Source organism: Pleurodeles waltl, chromosome 11 (genome assembly GCF_031143425.1).
Source record: "Pleurodeles waltl isolate 20211129_DDA chromosome 11, aPleWal1.hap1.20221129, whole genome shotgun sequence".
NCBI classification, from domain to species: Eukaryota; Metazoa; Chordata; class Amphibia; order Caudata; family Salamandridae; genus Pleurodeles; species Pleurodeles waltl.
In genome coordinates this window covers 527,898,127-527,917,323 of record NC_090450.1, presented here as the reverse complement: position 1 = coordinate 527,917,323, position 19,197 = coordinate 527,898,127, and the positions used below count along the sequence as shown (strand labels likewise).

The window sequence follows — 19,197 nt, the reverse complement described above, 5'->3', positions numbered from 1 at the left end:
GAATACTGGGACAAGTGGTTACACTCATGTTGATTTAAAAAAACATATTTTTTCTCAACAGACTTTATTCCAAAGCAAGAGAGACAAAAACACAAAAAGTAGAAAGAAGGAGGAAAAGAAAGACAGAAAAGCTGTGCCAAAGGGAGAAAGCAGTGATGGAAAGAACATGCATGAGGGAAATAAAGAGGCCAGGTGTGTCTGGTAGTGGATTAAAGAGGCAGGAGGTGGAATCAAGACTACACAACCTTGGTATTCGGCACAATTTCCTTCAATAGCCCCTGCTGTCAAGCCAAACCTTAGACCCGGGGACTTACTCTTTTACAAAGAAAGCACTGCACTCATGGCTGAATTAGCTGTTGCCCAGTGTGTATAGCTAGGGAGACAAACTTGCCTCAGCCGCGCCCAATGCACTCTTTTATCAGTCTTTCACAATGTGGACTGTTCATTTTCACTTTTACTGGGAGTCGAGAAGTGAGATCTGAACAGCATTGCCCTTTTATTACAGAGATGATCTGGCTTCCTGGACCTTTTCATTTTGGTCAGCTGTCTTTGTGGTGTCTTTCTGATTATTATTGACCTCTTAAAGTTTTAAATGATTCATTTGTAGAGTTTCTTTAGTGCCACTTGCACACAATGACATCCACGAGTGCACAGAATAAAAGAAGATAACAGAATGATTATCATTAGTATTTGCAATATAACTTGTTTGAGTTTAATTAATGTATATACAGCATAGACGTCTGCCAAGTATGCTCCCCCAACACAACATGCTTGTTTTTTTGTCATGGGGAGAAATGCAATGGCCTGTGTTTGGCACGCCCCAACATCTGTAACATGATTACATGAGTTGAGAATTGCTATGACGCGTTCATGTAGAGTGTAGTTTTGAAACTCTAAACCTCCTGCCCTTTAAATTTGCTGAAAAAGAGGGTCTGGCGAATGACTTTAGAATTCGATTAGTGTTCTAAACCTGCTATTCCTTTTGTTGAAATCTGTTGTAGATTACAGACTGGATTGGGAGTGGGAATCAATGGTGTCCTTTGACACATGAAACAAAAATAAATGATATGCATAAAAGATGTCCCAAATCTTGCAATAAAATTGATAATGGTGGTTACCTTACTTTTTACATTAAAACTAATTAGCCAAATGAGTCCATATTTTGCATGGTTTGCCCCAAAATATATCAATGTCGTTACCTATTGTATATTTGTAATGCACTCACTACAGTAAAGAGAACAATTTTAGTGTGTAAGATTCGTGAAAGAGGACGAAAGGAGAGAAGAGAGAGGTGGGCAGACAGGCATGGCAATCTTTCCATTGAGTGAAATAGTGAGCAGAGTTTAGTTATCGGGGTGGATGGTGATAAACTACACTGCAACGATGAAGAAAACAATTGTTGGTACTTGTTGGGGATTTGACTCTGTTTTCTCAGGAGTAGCCACATAGAAAGTAGTAAAATATTAATGCAGTATAGAAAGTGAGATAATTTTCATTCTACCCACAGATGACAATTTTTGGGTACTCGAGCCTGATGATGTAGCCGAGGACTTCTATGTTACAGTAACATTTATTTAACTTTTACCAATTCAGTATGGATGTATGTCTGGAAGATATTGAAGTTGGTGAGATCTCACGACTCACTGGAATGTAGAGAGTACATACTTTATTCAGATAAGGGCAGAGTCATCACTGTATCTGCTGAAAGGGATTCCATTCAGGGGCTTGTGGTCTACAGTTCTCCATTATGTGCCCTTGGAACCAAAGCCACAACCTGAAAGTACTGTAATTGCCATTCAAACGAGGTGAACTTTCGTTTGAGTCCACTGGGGAAGAGATGTGCTATTTTTCACAAGTTCATTTGTCGGCCACATTGTGAAGGATCTTTTAGGTAATAATGACATCAGCTCCCCACCTACTGCCACTTCTGCTGACACCAATCCAGGGGTGTAATGCAGGCCCCTGCAACCTCTACCGTGCAGGTGGGGGCAACCGATTCGGGGCCCCAACTCTTTAAGAGGGGCCCCATTCAGCCCATGGCTAATGAATATCTGTGAGGTCTGGGAAGCTCTGGGGTCTGTCATCACAATCTGCGGTGGGGAGAGGGGGGGGCTGCTATCATTTTGCATTACACCACTGCACCAACCAGTTGCCCGGATCCGTGCCTGGACCAAGAGTTTATCTTCTTCCATAAATAAGAACATCTCCATATATTTTGAACATTTGTAATACTTAGTTTTCCACATTTTGTGAACGATATACAACGTTTTCGCTACAGAAGACTTTTGTCCTGCTTTGAATATATTGTTGAGAATTCTGTATATTTTTAATGCTGTGCTTCACAAAAGATGTTGTGTCGTGTGTTATTGCTGATTTATCTACAACTATTACTACCCTCCTACATGTTTAGTACCTGGGAAAAACTGATTTATACACTGTTATACTGAGTTTCCAGATTGCATATTGTGACCTCCCTATGACAATTATAATTGCTTTAGTCGTTTTTGTTTGGAATATGTTTCCATGTTTAAACACGTATTTTTAATGTTTAGATAAATTAATAGGATAATGTCTTCGCGTACCTTGTAAGTGATTTCTCCCTCCCTAGCACAGAAGTTTAAATGCCTAGGCCACTGTGTATGTTTTGTGTGCCCTATGTACTGGCTTGCACAGCCCAACTTGAATCCACTGGTGAGGTTTGGAGGGGGACTTTTTTTTATTTTTTTACTTTGTACCCATGCTCCTTCATAGCTTGTGCTTTGGAGACTTGCCGATGTACCACTGACACAGTATTCTGTCTTTTGGTACCATACTAAGGACCCGCTTATTTTAAATTTTGCTTCCTTTATTATTATTTTTTATTATTCGTTCTTCCACCATACCAATCCTGCATGTATGTGTTGTTTCAACATATTTTGACAGAGCACCTTTTGAACTACTTGAATGGCTGAGATTAATAAAAGATTGAATTTGTCTGGCATGATTTATCGTGCATCCACTCTTGGCTGATAGCATTTCTCTGGTGGAAACCTTGCTGCTTGAGCCATTCACCAAGGGTGAGCTGTGTATTGCCGACAGAAAATACTTTTCTCAATAAGAAACAGATGATTTTGGCCTAGTGTAAGTTGAAACACAGCTCACAAGGAGAGTCCAACCTTTCTTGCTCATAACACAACAATATAGTTTCCTACAATAAAAGCTACACAAGTAAACAACTTCTATTAAGGGGGGGATTGTTGGAATCAGTTGATTTCAGATACCATCAGACACCACGTTTCTTCCAAGTTAAACAAATATCTGTCAATCATTTATAATGCCCACTCCCAGAACCATTAGGTGTGGTGTCCAGGAAAACGGGAACAGGGTACAGAAGGGAGAAGTAATAGTGCTTAGCTAACTATTTACAATCTGGCACATCTGAAGCACTGTGCATTTTGTACTACACCATTCCATTAAAAAAAAAAAACACACACACACTGTTTTCATTTATTTTCTGTATACTACTGTTGGACTTGGTCCTTTTTGTAGGGTTATCCCCAAACCTTTTGCCTTCTCCCTCCTATTTTGTCTGACCTGTTGTTTTTGAATTTGGGACTCTGGGCAATTTACCACTGCTCACTAGTGCTAAAGTGCATATGCTCTCTGTCTAAAATGCATTGGTGACTGGTTTCTCCATGACTGGCATATTTGATTTGCTACCAAGTCCATAATGCAGTGTACAGTGTGTGCCCAGAGCCTGTAAATCATTTGTTACTAGTTGGCCAGCATCACTGATTGTGCCACCCAGATGAGTAACTCTGCAAACGTGTCTTAGGCCTGCCATTGCTGTGCCTCTGTGTGCAATTTTAAACTGCCATGTCGTCCTGGTAAGTGCACCCACTTGCCAGGCCCAAACTTTCCCTTTTATTACCTGTATGTTACCCCTAAGCTAGGCCCTAGGTAGCCCCATGGACAGGCTATGGGGTATTTAAAAGGTAGGACATGTGCTGATGTGTTTTACATGTCCTTATGGTGAAATACTGCTAATTTTGGTTTTCACTGTTTCAACGCCTATCTCCCTCCTATGGGTAACACAGGGATTACCTCGAGATATCTTTTAAGTATAATTTTCCATTGGGCGCAGACAGGGATAAGGACTTTTGGGTATCTGAACTCACAATTTAAAAATACATCTTTTGGTGAAGTTGATTTCTGAATTATAAGTTTGAAAATGCCACTTTTAGAAAATGGGCATTACCTTGCTTAACCATTCTGTGCCTCTGCATGTCTGCTGAATGCATGTCTGGGTCAGGATGACAGTTGAACAGTTTGTGCATTCACTCTAGACAGTCACACAGAGGGTGCTGAGGTGGGCTCTGTATATCCTGTGGCTCTTGGGTCTTCCTAAGCTAGAGTGGTGGGAGGAGCTGACACTTGCACTTGCATAGGGTTGTGTCTGTCTTTACACAAAGCAGTCTGCAATCCCCTGGAGTGTGTCTGGGGTCAGGGGATGGGAAAGGCAGGGTTTTGTGCAGTACAAAGACTTGTCTTAAGTGTTTGCCTACTTCAAAGACAGAAATGGGTATAAGTACTGGACCTCTGACACAACATATTTAGAACACTTCTGGACTGAAGACATCGTGCCAGGAAGAAGAGCTGAATACTGTAGGAGGGACTACAACTCTGCCTTTGCTTTGCTGTGCTAGCCTGCTGCTTGCTTATTCTGTCCTGTGAGTGAAAGACTGGATTTAGCTTTCTACATCCTGCTTTCCTAGGTTTCCTAAGGGCTTGAAGTGAGTTTGCCTCCTGTTAAGAAGTCTCAGGTCCATCAAAGGTGTCATCTGCCAACACCTGGGCTCTCTTGCTGAGAATCCTGACTTGCCACGTGGCGCCAAATCCAGTTCCTGGTCCCTTGGAAGTGAGCTCTAGTGCAACCAAGAAGGAACTAAGCACATCAACTCCAGAGCGACCTCCGAACCGTCGCTGATATCCGACTCTGTGTCGCAGCCTGCACTGGAGCCGTGATCCCCTCTGAGTTCAGTGACCGTGACCTGCAACACTGGCCCGATGCTGCAGCAGCTCTTGCAAAGTCCAGCCACAGCGTGAATCCCGATTGCTGTGTCACCGACATCCATATCAGCTGACTCCTACACCGCTGGAGCACCTGCTGGCCCGTGGTGTGATGACACTGCAAAGTTGAAACCTCTCATCTTGACCTCTTGGATTAATTGACCCTGCCTTGTTGTAAAGAACCGACACCTCTCTACTGATACTGGCTCATCCCCCCTGCAACAGTAGGGAACCAACACCTCACCTCCCCTGCATAGCAGTAAGGAACCAACGCCTCATCTCTCTGGTAGCAGTGAGGAACCGACGCCACACTGGCTCCAGCGACGCCTCACCTCCCCAACTCCATGCAACATCTTTGTTTTCTCATCATTTTCCAAGGTACTGTATTCGGGGTCCATGTGTCTCAGTGACCAGCCCGAACTCCCTCGTGAGGGGCGTCAGACTGTTGGAAACAACTCGGTCAAGATGCCATGATAGTCCCAGTTGGAGCTATTGTGATTCTAAGCACTATAGTAGGATTTAATCTTTGAAAACTTGTATCTTTACTTGTGTATGTTGGATTTTTGTTGTTTTGATCTTGTTTTACTCAGATAAATATTGGTTATTTTTCTAAACTGATGTGTAGTACTTTTGTGGTGTTTTCACTGTGTTACTGTGTATCTGTGTGTGTACACAAATACTTTACACATTGCCTCTTAGATAAGTCTGGCTGATCGTGCCAAGCTACCAGAGGGTGAGCAGGGGTTATCTTAACTGTGTGGCTCCCATACCATGACTACAGTGAGGATCCCTACTTGGACAGGGTGCAAACCACTGCCAACAAGAGGCCTCATTTCTAACAACTACTAACCAATTTGCGTGACCTTTTCAATTGTTCTACAGCTCTAAAATCATATGTCGAGGCTCACACAGACTGACAGGAGCGCTGGGACTTCAAGCGATCTGCAAAGGTTAAAGCGAGGATTATTTCTGTACTTTTACAAACCGAAGTCTATCACACAGTTTTCCTCCCTGTGCTTCAATAGAGAAACCGGAAAATGCCCCCGTCCTCTTATTTTTTGATTTGTGCAGCAGGGCATGAATAGAAATACTAAACAAATGATGGCAACTATTCTAACCACACTCTTAGGTCACTACATTTTGCTTGTAGAGATATATAGGCTCTGCTGCTTTTATTTATCATCCATAGCGGCAAAAGTCCAGTTCATAAAGAACTGTGCAAGACTTGCAAATTCAGATTCAGAAGTGGGTTCTTTAGGAACATTTGAAGATGCCACCCAGCAGTGCGCCTTCGCGGGTACTAACTGCGCATTTGGGTATCTGCACAAAAAGGGGCTGACCATGGTCAGTATCTACCCCAGTTGCACATCTTATTCATTACCTATCTGATGCCAATGCATAGCCCTCACAGCTCAGGTTTACATTTTTACTCTCCGGGTAGGTACCATTGTGACCACGTAGAGGTCACTCCTGACCCCGGATGCTGTGCAGCCCCATCTTAGAGCTGCACCTGTTTCTATCATGAAAGCTGTTTCACTCTGGCATATTACACAGCTATTGCCAGGGCCACTGCAATTATATGGCAATGAAGGACCAAATTGTGTGGCATGGTTGACTAAATTATTTGACGAGAGAATGCCAAATAATGTGGAGTAATGCAGCACGTTCTGTGGCTGTACTATTTAATTATTTGGCATTTTAACACACATCAGTACAGACTGGTCAAATGATCTACATCATCAGTACCCGTTTAACACCTGAATGTAGCAATCAGCCAGTGCTTAATTTGTAAATAAAAAGATGCCGGTGCCCAAAGCCCTCCTCTTTCACACACGGCTGCTGCAATTAAATGTGCGAACACAGAATACTGAGGCGGCGTAATCCTGAAGCCACCTCGGGCCTCCTCAATCCATTTAAAGCCACTCCCTGCCCCTTCAGCTCACTCTTGCAGCTTTCTACGTTCTCCCTTTGAGACGCTTTTTAGTTTTTTCCTTCTTCCGTCTTTCCCATATGTGTCTTTTGCTCGCAGTAAACGCTTGAGGCAGAAGAATAAGCCCCGGCCCTCATAAATAAGTGCTGGGGCTGAAGCACAAATTAAGCACTGCAATCAGCAAATGAACGATGATCAGTTAAACTTTGCAAATACAGTGCCTATTTGACACTTTCAGGTTAAATTTTGATCCATTTGCACACATGCATTATTGTAGAAATCTACAACTAATGCTCTAGATGATGGATTATGTGGTAAACTTGGTAAAATTCTCATGATTCATGTAGAATTTCAGTGTGTCAACTGCTATTTTTGGCCGGCTTTCCCCTAATGTGGAGTGCTGTGTTGGGTTTTGCAAACTTCCGAAAAGAAAAGCCTACATAGATAATGTAGTCTGCTTTCAGGGTCTCGGTACTCCTGTTTACGTCTAACTCCCATAGTGCATGTCTGCCTGTTTGTCCTCTTCCTCCCCGGCCGGTGTTATAGAAAGATCGCTTTATGCATCAAACATGGCATTGTCACTACAGGAAGGGGAGCACTCAAATAACAAACTGCAGTTTTGCTTAGGTCTGCCTGTGTTTGCCAATTGTATGACTTCAACTAGAGCAAAAGTAAATATTAACTTGAAATCCAGAAGACGGAAAACAAGTTAGGTGGAATAGGACTGTAATGCTAGACAGAATAAACAGGAAAGTAAATTAAACTTCCACAATCAATTGGTTCTTTTGATATGAGCTTAGAGAATTAAATTAGATGTGGGTACAAACTTTGCAATGTAAATAGTGTTTGTGATCCTATAATAAAGAGTAAAGGTGATCCTAAAGTTACGGTGCTGGACACCCTAGTTATTTCCTTTCTTTACCTTCAATTAGCCTGCAAAGTTTATTTAGCATCTTTGTAATGTTATTGCTGAGTGAGTAAACAGCAGCCCAGAGCCTCATGTACATGTCAGGAGAGCCGCAGTTTGAATATCCCAGGTCTAGTGCCTTACACGGCTTAAGCTACGCTTTTTCCTAACCTGTCACAATGACAGCAAATACATCCGCAATATGCCCTGACTTTATCTCTTTGCAACTAAATGTGATTTCATTGTGACACTCCTTCGTTCTATACTTATGAATTGTTTTAGTTCTTATTGTATTATATAGTACTCCGATGCCATGCAATTGATACTTGTTGCAACTATTGTATGCTTTTGTTGTACTTTATTCCTGCAAATGTTCTAGACCCGGATAACGCAGGCGTGGACCTTCCTCATTACCGGTGTGTGCTGCCACAGATAAGTGCGCACTCATTGACTTTGTAAAACTCCACCCTGATTGTACAGTCCTGTGAAACTTGCTTCGGATGGAGTTTGTGTTTTACAAGACAATACATAATTAAACAAGCATTGGTGAAGCCAATGGGTGTTGCTTCAGTTTCCAGACTTTAAGCTTTCACAATGGCTTGTTTTATTTTGTCATTGTTTTTGAAAAACCTCTGTTTGCTAGGAGAGGCAGCCAGGTTCTCACCAATATGAAAAAAGTAACTAAAAGCAAAAATATTTTTGGTCTCAAAAACACTCATTACCTTGAGTAGTCCCTGGCAATTAGGAGAACTAAGTTGTGTTTGGATTTGTTCTTTGTGTGACTAGCAAAGTGCTGTCACTTGCAGTGAAGTTAGTCAGTGGCGGAAGTGGGCTAAACCCACTGCCCTATGTTGTACGCTGTACCGGGTAGAATTAAATATGAATATGGATGACAGAACAGATCAATGGATGAAAAGGACTGGCTGAAAGCCCAATGAGTAAGCAAAATATGTATGTATCATTTAAGTAACATTAAAAGGATTAAGTTAATGCCAGACCTAGATATAAAAAGTAAAAATCAGTTAAGTGCTTTAGCTCATGTTCCCCACTGAGCAGTAGTACATTTAAACTGGTAAAGCTATTTGTAGTGTTGTTTTGTTCAGGCAAAGCCTGGCCAATACTTGATCACTTATGCTTGAAATTGGGAACCGTTTTTAACCTGCCCATGTTTTTTTAAAATTGCGTTCAGATGTAGGAGGTGGTAACTGGCAATATACCATCTAAAATTCGTCCAGGACAGTGGTGTACAAGTTATATATAGCAATCTGTATGAACCTCCCAAACTCGATTAACTAGATCAGGCCTCCGCCCTCTTCTCTTATGTTTCCTCAACATGACAGTGAGACATCCTTATGTGACTTGTGGCTGACATTATATGACTGTCAAAGGCATTGTGTTTTATTCACGTTTAATATTAGGATCTATCTTTATGCATAGAATTGAGGTACTTTGGCTGTATCTAATCATTTTTTTGCATATCCCTTAGCAGCCTAGTGGCCATATATAGGTGAAAGGACAGAGATTTAGTAGAGCGACTTTATTGAGTCCAACAAAGCTGAGGTGACTAGCAGTGGCACAAATATGTTCATTTGGAAGGAGTTCATTCCTTGCAATACCGGGTTCAATGGTGTCATTGACCACCACCAAATTCCCGGTCCATTCTCTGGAATACTGTAATGCTTTTGTGTTTTTTACATCCCCTACTTATTTACCGGTTCTTAATAATTTTTTGTGCTGTCCTTATTGCTTTTGACACCATTTTTGGCAAATCTAACATGACAATTAAACACCTGCTCAACTCACCTTGCTTTACGTGTCATGCTATGAATGCAATAGTTTCCTTCTCCCATTCCATCATTGGGTTCAATGTATTCCTTAGTAATGTTCTTCAACTCCAGTTGCTCATTTATTATTGATTCTAGTCCTATACATAGGCGCAGAGCCGAGGTCCTACCCTACAGAAAGTCATAGCCTGTTTTGCATTACTGCTGACTGAGTCAAAATACACACACTGAAAAGAGTAAAAAAGAATCTCTGGAATGCACTTCTTAGTCTAAAGACATTTATTAAATTACTCTGCAAGGCTCATGAAGGAAGGTCAGTACAACCGAAAGTGCACCTTTAAAATGTGCGCAACAATAAAGTGAGAACATGTACAAAGAATCTTCGATGTATAAACAGCAAATATATACATGCACAGATACAATACCCATATTTATATGTATAATCATACACAATGCAAAGCAAATAATTAGTAAAAATTCATCATCATAGGGCCCAGCTGCTTCTTTATCTTTCTCTCAGTAGCTTCAAGTCGTAGATTCCGAGATCGGCTGCGGAAAAGAAAGAGAGATCTGCCCTCATGGGGTGTCAGGCATTCGATGTCAAAATCCTGGCCGAAGTCCCTGAATCTCCCACTGTCTATCCTGGGTCTCCTATATACCTTAAACAAGCCAGAGAGGAGAGTTCTAGAAAACCTCCACCGCTCCCTGTTATTCAAAGCTACTTCAGGTCAGCCTTGAAAGAAACACATTGGAAATGGCCAGTTTCCCAAGGTGTCCCTTCCAAAACGAAACCGTTCCCTGCCGTACCATAAACATCATCCTAGTATATCCTTCTCTTGCTGACTGACTGACTCCTCCATGTTATGTCCTAGTCCTTGGTGAGAAAGAACATGCAGACACGCAGAATAAAAACATGAACGAGAAAACACGTTGCATGACATGTTTTGTACGGAACAATACTTGCACCTTTAACGTGGCGGTGAAGCTAAGGCCAAGCTGAATATAAAGCTAAATACAAAATGGAGTCTGTAACTTATGACCGCTCATGTGACAGTGGACAGCTAAGCTAAGTGCAAAGTGGTGCGACACGGAGTCAGTGGTCAAAACACAAATATCACTACATGGCCATGCAGCCGCGTCCTTTCTCTGCCCACTTTGGAATGACACACACTATCCTCAGCTGGCACACAGAGTGCTGCACCACGCACCCTCCTCTCACTTCCAGCCAGCCAATGAAGGTGAGTCCCGGTGTAGTGACGGTAGTGCCTCAGGAGATGCTGTGACATCAGCCCTCACCTAGCATAAGGAGGAATGCGCATTTTCTGAAGTCACTTTCTAACATCAGTTGTGCTCTGGCGTCACAAGCAAACTGGTGTTCGGTAAGTAATAGGATGTGCAACATTCAACCAGCTTTGTAATCTAGTCGGCTAGCAAACGTCTCCATCTAAGCCGCTCCCTTAACACCTGTCCGCCCCCCCCCCCCTTTGTAACAGCTGTTCAGTGTTGATGGATTACTGCAGCCACCTGCTCCTGTGCCACGCTTGTTCTGCTTTGTCTTTTTTTCCATCTTCTCCTCCCCCTCTTTTATCCTTTTGTGTTGTATTGCAGTTGAGCTGTGGTGCTTAAGTTATTGGCATTCCAGACAAGAGGAGTGCTGCATAACAATCTCAAACAAACACCCAATAAGGTGGCAAGTGTTTAGTGTAAACCTTATCCTCCTGTGTCTGCTTCTTAGTACAAGGGCATGACTTTCTTCTTTCATTGCACAGTTTCATAACAGTGAAAAGAGAGTCTAGGGCGTGTATACTCCTGATCTTTCTGCTTCGTCTCTCCCAGTACATTTTGTGTGATAAAAGCAGCTAAACAAGATGTACATAGTATACATATATAGGGTATAAAATATATAGTGTATGTATACAGTATTTCATAGGCTGAGGTATACTGTTTATAAACAATTTTGAGTGTGGGAAGAGGCCAGACTTCATGTGTATTTGTTAAAAAAAATATTTAACCAACACCCGGATGCAAGTGCAAGTTAAGTGAGTGGTGCAAGTAAAATCACATGGTATTAAGAAAGTTCTTTATGTCATTGTAACATGTTATTTGTGAGGCAGTAAACAGTGTTTTTCTCATGACAGATTTGCAGTACAAAAAAAACTTTTCAGTGTAGTAATGAATGTGCGAAATTGTGTTTGTTGGTATAACTGCTTGAAATCATGTGCTATAGACATGTTTTTGCCAAAGCGGTGAAAATAAATGTGCCCCAGTGACCCATGTTATTTGGAGCAACTGTACTAATAAATGCACATTCACACATTTATTACTACAATGCAAAGGCCAATTTTGAGTTTATTACTGCAATACTGTAAAATTGACATGAGAAAAAAGCTTTTTACTGCCTCACAGATTGCATGTAACAATTACTTTCCACACATAAACAGTTCTCCAATATCATTCTTATGTGGTTTTACCTTGCAGCGCAATTTTAACTCTTTGCATTCTGTTTTTTTAAAACAAATACACATGAAAAATGCATTGACATAAACCATATATGCAGATGTACTGATTTAATTATGTTTACGGGTTTTATGGTATTTATTTTTTAACATTTACGTCTGTATTTATCCATATTTATTTTTTGGCCATTTGATTGGTATTTATACATATTTGGCCATCTGATTGGTATTTATACATATTTATTTTGCCTTTCAAGAATAAATGGAGTCCTAAAATGGTATATTTCCACATTTAACTGATAAACATGCACTCATACTTTGCTGTGTGTCGTATTTTGCCAAATTAAGCAGCCAAATATAGCAAAAGACTACACCCCCAGGTAAACATCAACATTATAATACAAATATATGTTAACATATGCCTGTAGGTAAATCTCAACTTCCCGTGCTGTCTATCTGCTCAGTTGTTGTCATGGAAATCACGAAAGACAGCATAGAGAGTCACCCACAAGAAGCACCAAATAACAGCATTACTTAATCCTCAAGGCCTTAAAAAACACAAAGGGCCTTATTTAGAGTTTTCTGGCCGCCAGAGATCCACCAAATATTGTCTCATATCCCCTGAGCAGTATTTGGAATGCCATTGATATCAATGCACACCTTAAACAGTGGACAGGATGTCCACCTATTTTTGGGAGATGCCCCAGGTTTGCCTAACTCTAAACAAGGCCCAAAATGCCTTCTGGCCAATGAATGATGATGGCCTTGTAGTGAATCCTAGTTTGTTTTAACAGGATAACAGGAGTTAGCTTAGCCGTAGGCTTGTAAACTCGTGCCCCCGTCACCCAGTGACTTTTAACCTACTTAGCTTGCTCTGTCTTAGCCCATTTAATTATTTATTTCCTTTAAAATGGCGGCCATGTTTATAGTTAGGCCACTTGTTATGGGTTCTATTATTGGTGTCACTGCGCCAAGGCGTCAAGATCAAGCACGAAAGACAAACATACAGTAGGCATTCACACTTAGGGATTTTCCCTCTCTATACTTTCGAGGGATTGTTGATATTAATTGCCGTCCCAAGCATGCCTGTTATCTATTGTTATGAATAACACTTATGTCAGGGGACCTTGTAGATCTGTATAAATACAACACACTTTTAGACAGATAATCAGAGGGATTCCGACCAGAGGGCATCGCCACCATCGCTGATACCGATGCTGCAGTCATCTTGACGCTGACCCAGTCTTCGTGTCCCTGCGGAGTCTGAGATAGAGACCTCATTCCAAGGTAACGAGGGTTGGGGGCTCCTTTCATGGACACGGCTTTGGCAGATTAGGTTTAACGAACCCAGCTCTCCTTTTTTTAGGTAGGAGACTGTTTCTGCAGACCCCCCTGCAACCGTGAGTAGCCAATGAGGCAAAACCCAATGCCCTAGGACACCTCTGTTCTCCTCTTCTGGGTCAGGGCAGACGGGTGCAAAGGGTGTCCCCATGTGTCCCCACCTCGTAAGACCTGAGCCCAATTGTTGGTTGGGTCAGACTGGACCCCCAGTCCATGCCTGCAGAGTGTTTCTGTGGGCCCCCCTGTAGCAGCAAGGAACTCCAGTCCTAGACCCAACGTCTGATGACACCCCGCACCTGCAGCCTACAACCCGAGAAGAAGTGGACCGACGGTGTCTCCACATGCCTGAGGACCTCAAAAGTCGAGCCCTCCTGTGGGTTCCCCTGTACTGGCCTTCTGGTCCATCCCTGCAGCGACTTTGTAACTGGACTGATCCCCATAGCCTTGAATGGGACACCCGACACCGTAAAACACCTCCGCACCCGGATGCACCAGAGCTGCTTGCGGTGGCCTGTTTTTGTGGCCTCGGACCATGCCCCAAAACCCTCTTAAGTCCAGGACATTGGTCCCGTAAGTCAGACTTCACCTGGATTGCCAAATTTGTTTTCCTCCATTGGAATGCATTGCAGCTTCCTGAAAATGCACTGCGTCGACTTTTGAAAACTATAAAAATTCATAACTCAAAATGTACTCACCTGATTCCAAACATCTTGGTACCTAAATTTGTATAAAAGTACATGTTATTTTTGTAAATTGGTGTTGGATTTCTTTACTGAGTGTGTGTCTCGGTTACTGTGTGTGCCATACATGCTTAGCACTACTCTCTGATATGGACTACACTACCCAAAAAGAGAGCATTTGGGATGTCATTTTGACCTCTGAGATACCTCTGGGAATCGCTTTTACTGCGACCACTATATAAAGAGCCAGCTTCCTACAATCACTTTATGTGTATTGTATGTTCATCCTTGAAGGCTGCTGTAATTCTTTGCAATGAATCACATGATAGTGAGCAAATGGTTTAACACTCTTTCTGGTGAAATGACAGCATTGTATTTTTACTGTTAATGCTATAAAGTTCTGCATTGTGGCATGCCACTGAAATAAATCACATAAAACGCAACATTTAAGTCATTTTAGAGTTTTTTAAAGAACGAAACGGCCAAGATCGTCTTTACTTAAGCAAAAAAAACATTAAAATAATTATCCAACATGCAAGCCCCCACCAAAGAAAAGTATACAAGCAGGCAACCTTTCACAGATGTTCAAGATCAGACAGTTTTATTGATGATGCGGGCGTTGATTAGTCTTTTGTCTTTCCAGTGTTTCCTTTATGAGACCCAGTAGGTGTTTTACTGGAGGCAGCGTTTGTAATGTTCTGGAAAGCAGGTGAAAAGCAGTTGTGAGCAGGGTGTTTCTGTTTTGAAGGCTTAGTCACTGTTTCAACAGAGGGCAGAGCTCTGCTTTATCCACAATAGAATTATTTATAGCAAAATACTCACTCTGCATAAGTGCTCCAGAGTGGGTAGTTACTGAAACGCGTTTTTTGCTTCTCATGCCTCGATGCACTTTAGCTGTTTATTACGACCTCTTTGCACCACAGACGATTGACAGCCTGTTCTTTGATTGTCCGCAGATTTGAAGGCGTGGAAGACCTACCCTCCTGTGCGGCGTGAAGATGGAAAACAACACTACAACGATATCCCGGGAGGAGCTGGAGGAGCTGAGAGAAGCTTTTAACAAGATAGGTGAGTCCATAGGTGCCTGCAACAGCTGTCCCTGTGTCTTTAAGATGCCCCCTGTTCCTTTCACCTTATCTGGTTGTCTTGGACATCAGTTGGTGCAAACCAATGAGATGCAATTTCTCCTGAAAAGGAAGGAGTAAAGTAAAATTAACCTTCTGATCCTGATTCTTGAAGTTGTTGTCCTTGCCAGTACCCATTTCATGTGTGAGGCAACAGCTTATTTTGTTTTATCCGCTCATGAGTGGTACACATTCTCTCCCAGATTCAAAACACTAAAGACATTTGTGTATACTGCATCCTTTAAGCCATTATAAGGGCTGATTCTTTAAAAAGGAATGAGATAGTCTGCAAATTTAAACACACACTTCCGATTCTTCAAGGTATACCCATGTTTTGAGATTTTCAAAAAACACAGGCTGCAATCTAATATCTACAGAAATTGTTGCTCTCAAGACATTCTCTTGCTGCCCCACGCCTCCAGCCCCCAGTAGTACCTCTGCAGGTTGTTGATAGGCCATGTCCAAGGATAGGCAGATGTATGTTGTGCATTCTCTTTCTTCGTGCATCTCCAGAGCCCAGTTGAGTCTTCACGCTGAAAACATGTTTCTGTGTGGTAAAATCCTTTCCCTGTCACCCACTGGATATCTGTAGATGTTTGGTGAAATTTTCCTCCATGAATGGCCATTTACTACGAATTACTATAACAGTTTTACAAGGCTCTTTACTGTGACAAATCGTATTGTGAATCTTTGTTTATCACCACAACATTCTGACTTTGCAGCTGTTCCCAACATTTCCAGTCCCCCAGTGCAACTCATATTGTCCCATACCTTTCCTGAATGTACACTTACAGAAAATCCTGCCCACCTGAAATACACAGCACATTCATGCATTCCATCTGTGGCTGCAATTAGCCACAGACCCTGGTTCCATGAATTTGGGTCTGCCATTTGCACTTAGAAAATAGTTAGGTACACAAACACCAGGCCCCATATTCACAGTGCACGCCAAATATTCTCCCAGAAAATAACATAACCCAAACAAGACTTACAATCCCGTTCCTTTAGTTTGTAAACCCCCTACCAGTCGGTTAAGTATTGCCCAGAAGAGGTGCTCAATTTGCCGAACTTGACAGTTGTTGGAGTGTGTCTATCAAAACAATAGCAATATGAAAAACTTGCAATATATTGTGATGAAGCTGCATAGAAAATGTGTGAACAGAGAAAATAATACACACATTTGAAATGTGCCCACGGGGAGTGGCTAACAGTCTAAATTGGGGTGTGGGTGTGTGAACCTGGGACCCAGGTTATATAGGTCTATCCAGCAAGATAAACAGGCCATATTGTAATCTCAACAAGTCCTATATAGGTTAAATATTTACAGAACTCCTCACTATGTAATGAAGCGGTTTTTTGTGTGTGTCCAAGTTTCCATATGATGCTTAATATTGGGAGCTTGTCTGTATCTAAGTTATCCCCTTAGTTGTGATCTAGTGAAGTAAGGCACATCAAATGTAAGAGATTTCTGTTTGATCAAGTTGTTTCCTATAGTAGGGGCTCCAGGATTAGAACTCTTGTCTCCTGCTGACAGTAACATTTGAAGTTTGGTAATACAACTTCTTCTGTAACATGGAGATTATGGTATATATTGCACAAGAATAGAAATGTAATTGGTTAGTTCTGATTTAAATTTCACGCAAATCGGATTAATTCACTGGTGAAGTCGTTTCTTGGTTCTTCTAACATATGTTTGTCACTTAACGATAGTGCCCATTTTATTGACCTCAAAGTTGAGCAGACCCTCGAGGATTCAAACGTATGTCTGCAGAGTGAATTACATGCGCCTAAAGTGGATACTTTTGTCCACAGAGCCACCAGACAGGTAAAACTTGGAGGTAAGGTAGTGAGAATTCCATCTGGGTGGAGTGCAGAGTTGTAACCGGTCTCTCTGCAGGCACAGGGGAGCAGTTATAGAAGAATGCAAGTGGATACTAGGTAGAGGCTGGAGTTCAAAGTACAAACTATATTAAAATGTACGTCCAATCAGCTGTTCTTATCAGCTGTAAATTCTTTTTATCATTAGAATATAAGGTATGACGTTCAATTTTTACAACTCTACAGATCTCACAATAGATCGAACTTGACGACTTACAGTAGGTGCTGTATAGGGTGCCTGGGTGCTGTATAGTAGTGTAAGTTCATACAGAACCCTTCTGGCCCTTACTAATACTAATATATTATAACACTCTGCGATTGTGCAGCCAATTGTAGTGTAGTCAGGCCGCATAATACTTTCTCTCTACTGCTTAGTCCAGTTACACTTGTATAAGAGAGAACTGCTGCAGGTCATATCTATCAACCAGAACTGTAGCCTTCCATAGTAACAAACCACACACCATCAACTGAACAGGCACAGCAGTACTGAGCAGCTTTGCCATATACAGCTGTGTACTGGAATACTCTAATTTAGTCAGCCACTACAGGTCCAACTAACTACATACTCTGACAGCTTCTTGACACCTCACATTGACAGTCATCCATGGGATGATCTCCAGACCATTGCTTCTTCTTACCCATGCCTGCTAAGAATTATATACATAAATACGAATCTCAAAATGGATAAATATGAATGCTAACCTTTTAAGTTGATAGTGATGATAGGTGTGATGATTTGGGTGTACCATATGAAATGGCAAGGGGGCCTTTTCATGCAGTACACTTGCAAATACTGTCTTGGGGAAAGTCACGTACGTTTACTTAACTTTAAGCTCAACACTGGGTAGCTGTGGCTGCAAGCAATAAGGCTTAGCAAAGGAACAATGTGTAAAGCATTTATGAGATCCAAACAATGAAATAAGAAAGTAACAACACACAAAAGAAAGAAGACACCAATTTATAAAAATATAATGTAATTTTATGAATTTTTAGGTACTTTGATGAACAAAATCCAACGGACGAGTCTGGAGTTTCAGATTTATGAAGATATTATTGCTTCTAAATGCAATCACAAACAAGCATTGGTTAACAAAAACTTTGGAAAGTTTTGAAAAGTTTGAAATAGTTAATTTGATTACTCTGGCCCGGGTAGGGTGACCAGTTCCGTCAGGACAGAGGTCTAGGGGGCAGAGTGGACAGTTTGGACAGTTACCTGGCCGCCAGTTTTTTTGAAGCAAAGTTCAAACTTTATGGGACAACCACTGTAGACGACAATAGAGTGGTCCTGATGCTGAGGGATGCAGGCAAAAGATGCTCAAATGATGCTCTGATTGTGGTGCAGTCGACAGGAGTACCTTTGTGGGTGCTGCTTGGTCCACGGGTTAAGTGGGACAAACTTGGTCACAGAGATCGGGATGCCTTGAAGTCCTCTGTGTTGCAGTAGCAGGCCAGCTGATGCTGGACTTCTGGTCAGTCTGCACTGAGGTTGGGCCGAAAACCTTAGGTGGGGGCTAGTGTCTCCTAGGTGTGACAAATCCAGACTTGAATAGTACTCCCAAGTCAGGCAGACACAGGTGCAACATTTGGCTATCTCGGATGTGTCCTCTTTTGTGCATAGAGACTAGTAGTGGTGACTTGGTGGTTTGGGCAACTTCAGCTTTTATGTCAATGGAGTGGGTTCCAAGAGATCAGCCAGCTGATCCTTGGAGTCACTGCTGTTTTTGGGTGTCAGGAATCAACTTTTCCCCGAGCAGGAGCCATAGACACAGCCCAAACTTTGATAGCCCAAAGTGCAGCAGATACAGTCCTTGCAAGCGTGCTGCCTCTCTTTGTGTGGTTTCAAGGGCAGCTGGGAAGTTCTCCTTTGGTCCTCTCTCCGATTTCACTGTGATCTGAGGGTCAGAGTGCCAGGGTTGCCATATTTATCCCAGGAGGGGACCTTACGGTCACTAGCCAATAGACTAATGGATCTCCTCCTTCATAGTAATGAAGTTCCTGTAATGTGTGGTATCTGGCTATCCCAGAGTGCCACATTCTTGCCCCCTTTA

General features: G+C 42.0%; 1 protein-coding gene across 3 annotated transcripts in view; it reads left to right on the top strand.

Annotated features, from left to right (window-relative positions):
* PLS1 (plastin 1) overlaps positions 1 to 19,197 on the top strand; it is a 455,585-nt gene that overhangs the window by 195,531 nt on the left and 240,857 nt on the right. For all 3 annotated transcript variants that reach the window (XM_069213917.1, XM_069213919.1, XM_069213916.1), the window contains exon 2: positions 15,104 to 15,215. In XM_069213917.1, the coding sequence (XP_069070018.1) occupies positions 15,146 to 15,215 (70 nt within the window). In that variant the 5' untranslated portion in view covers positions 15,104 to 15,145. The remainder of the gene's footprint in view (positions 1 to 15,103; positions 15,216 to 19,197) is intronic.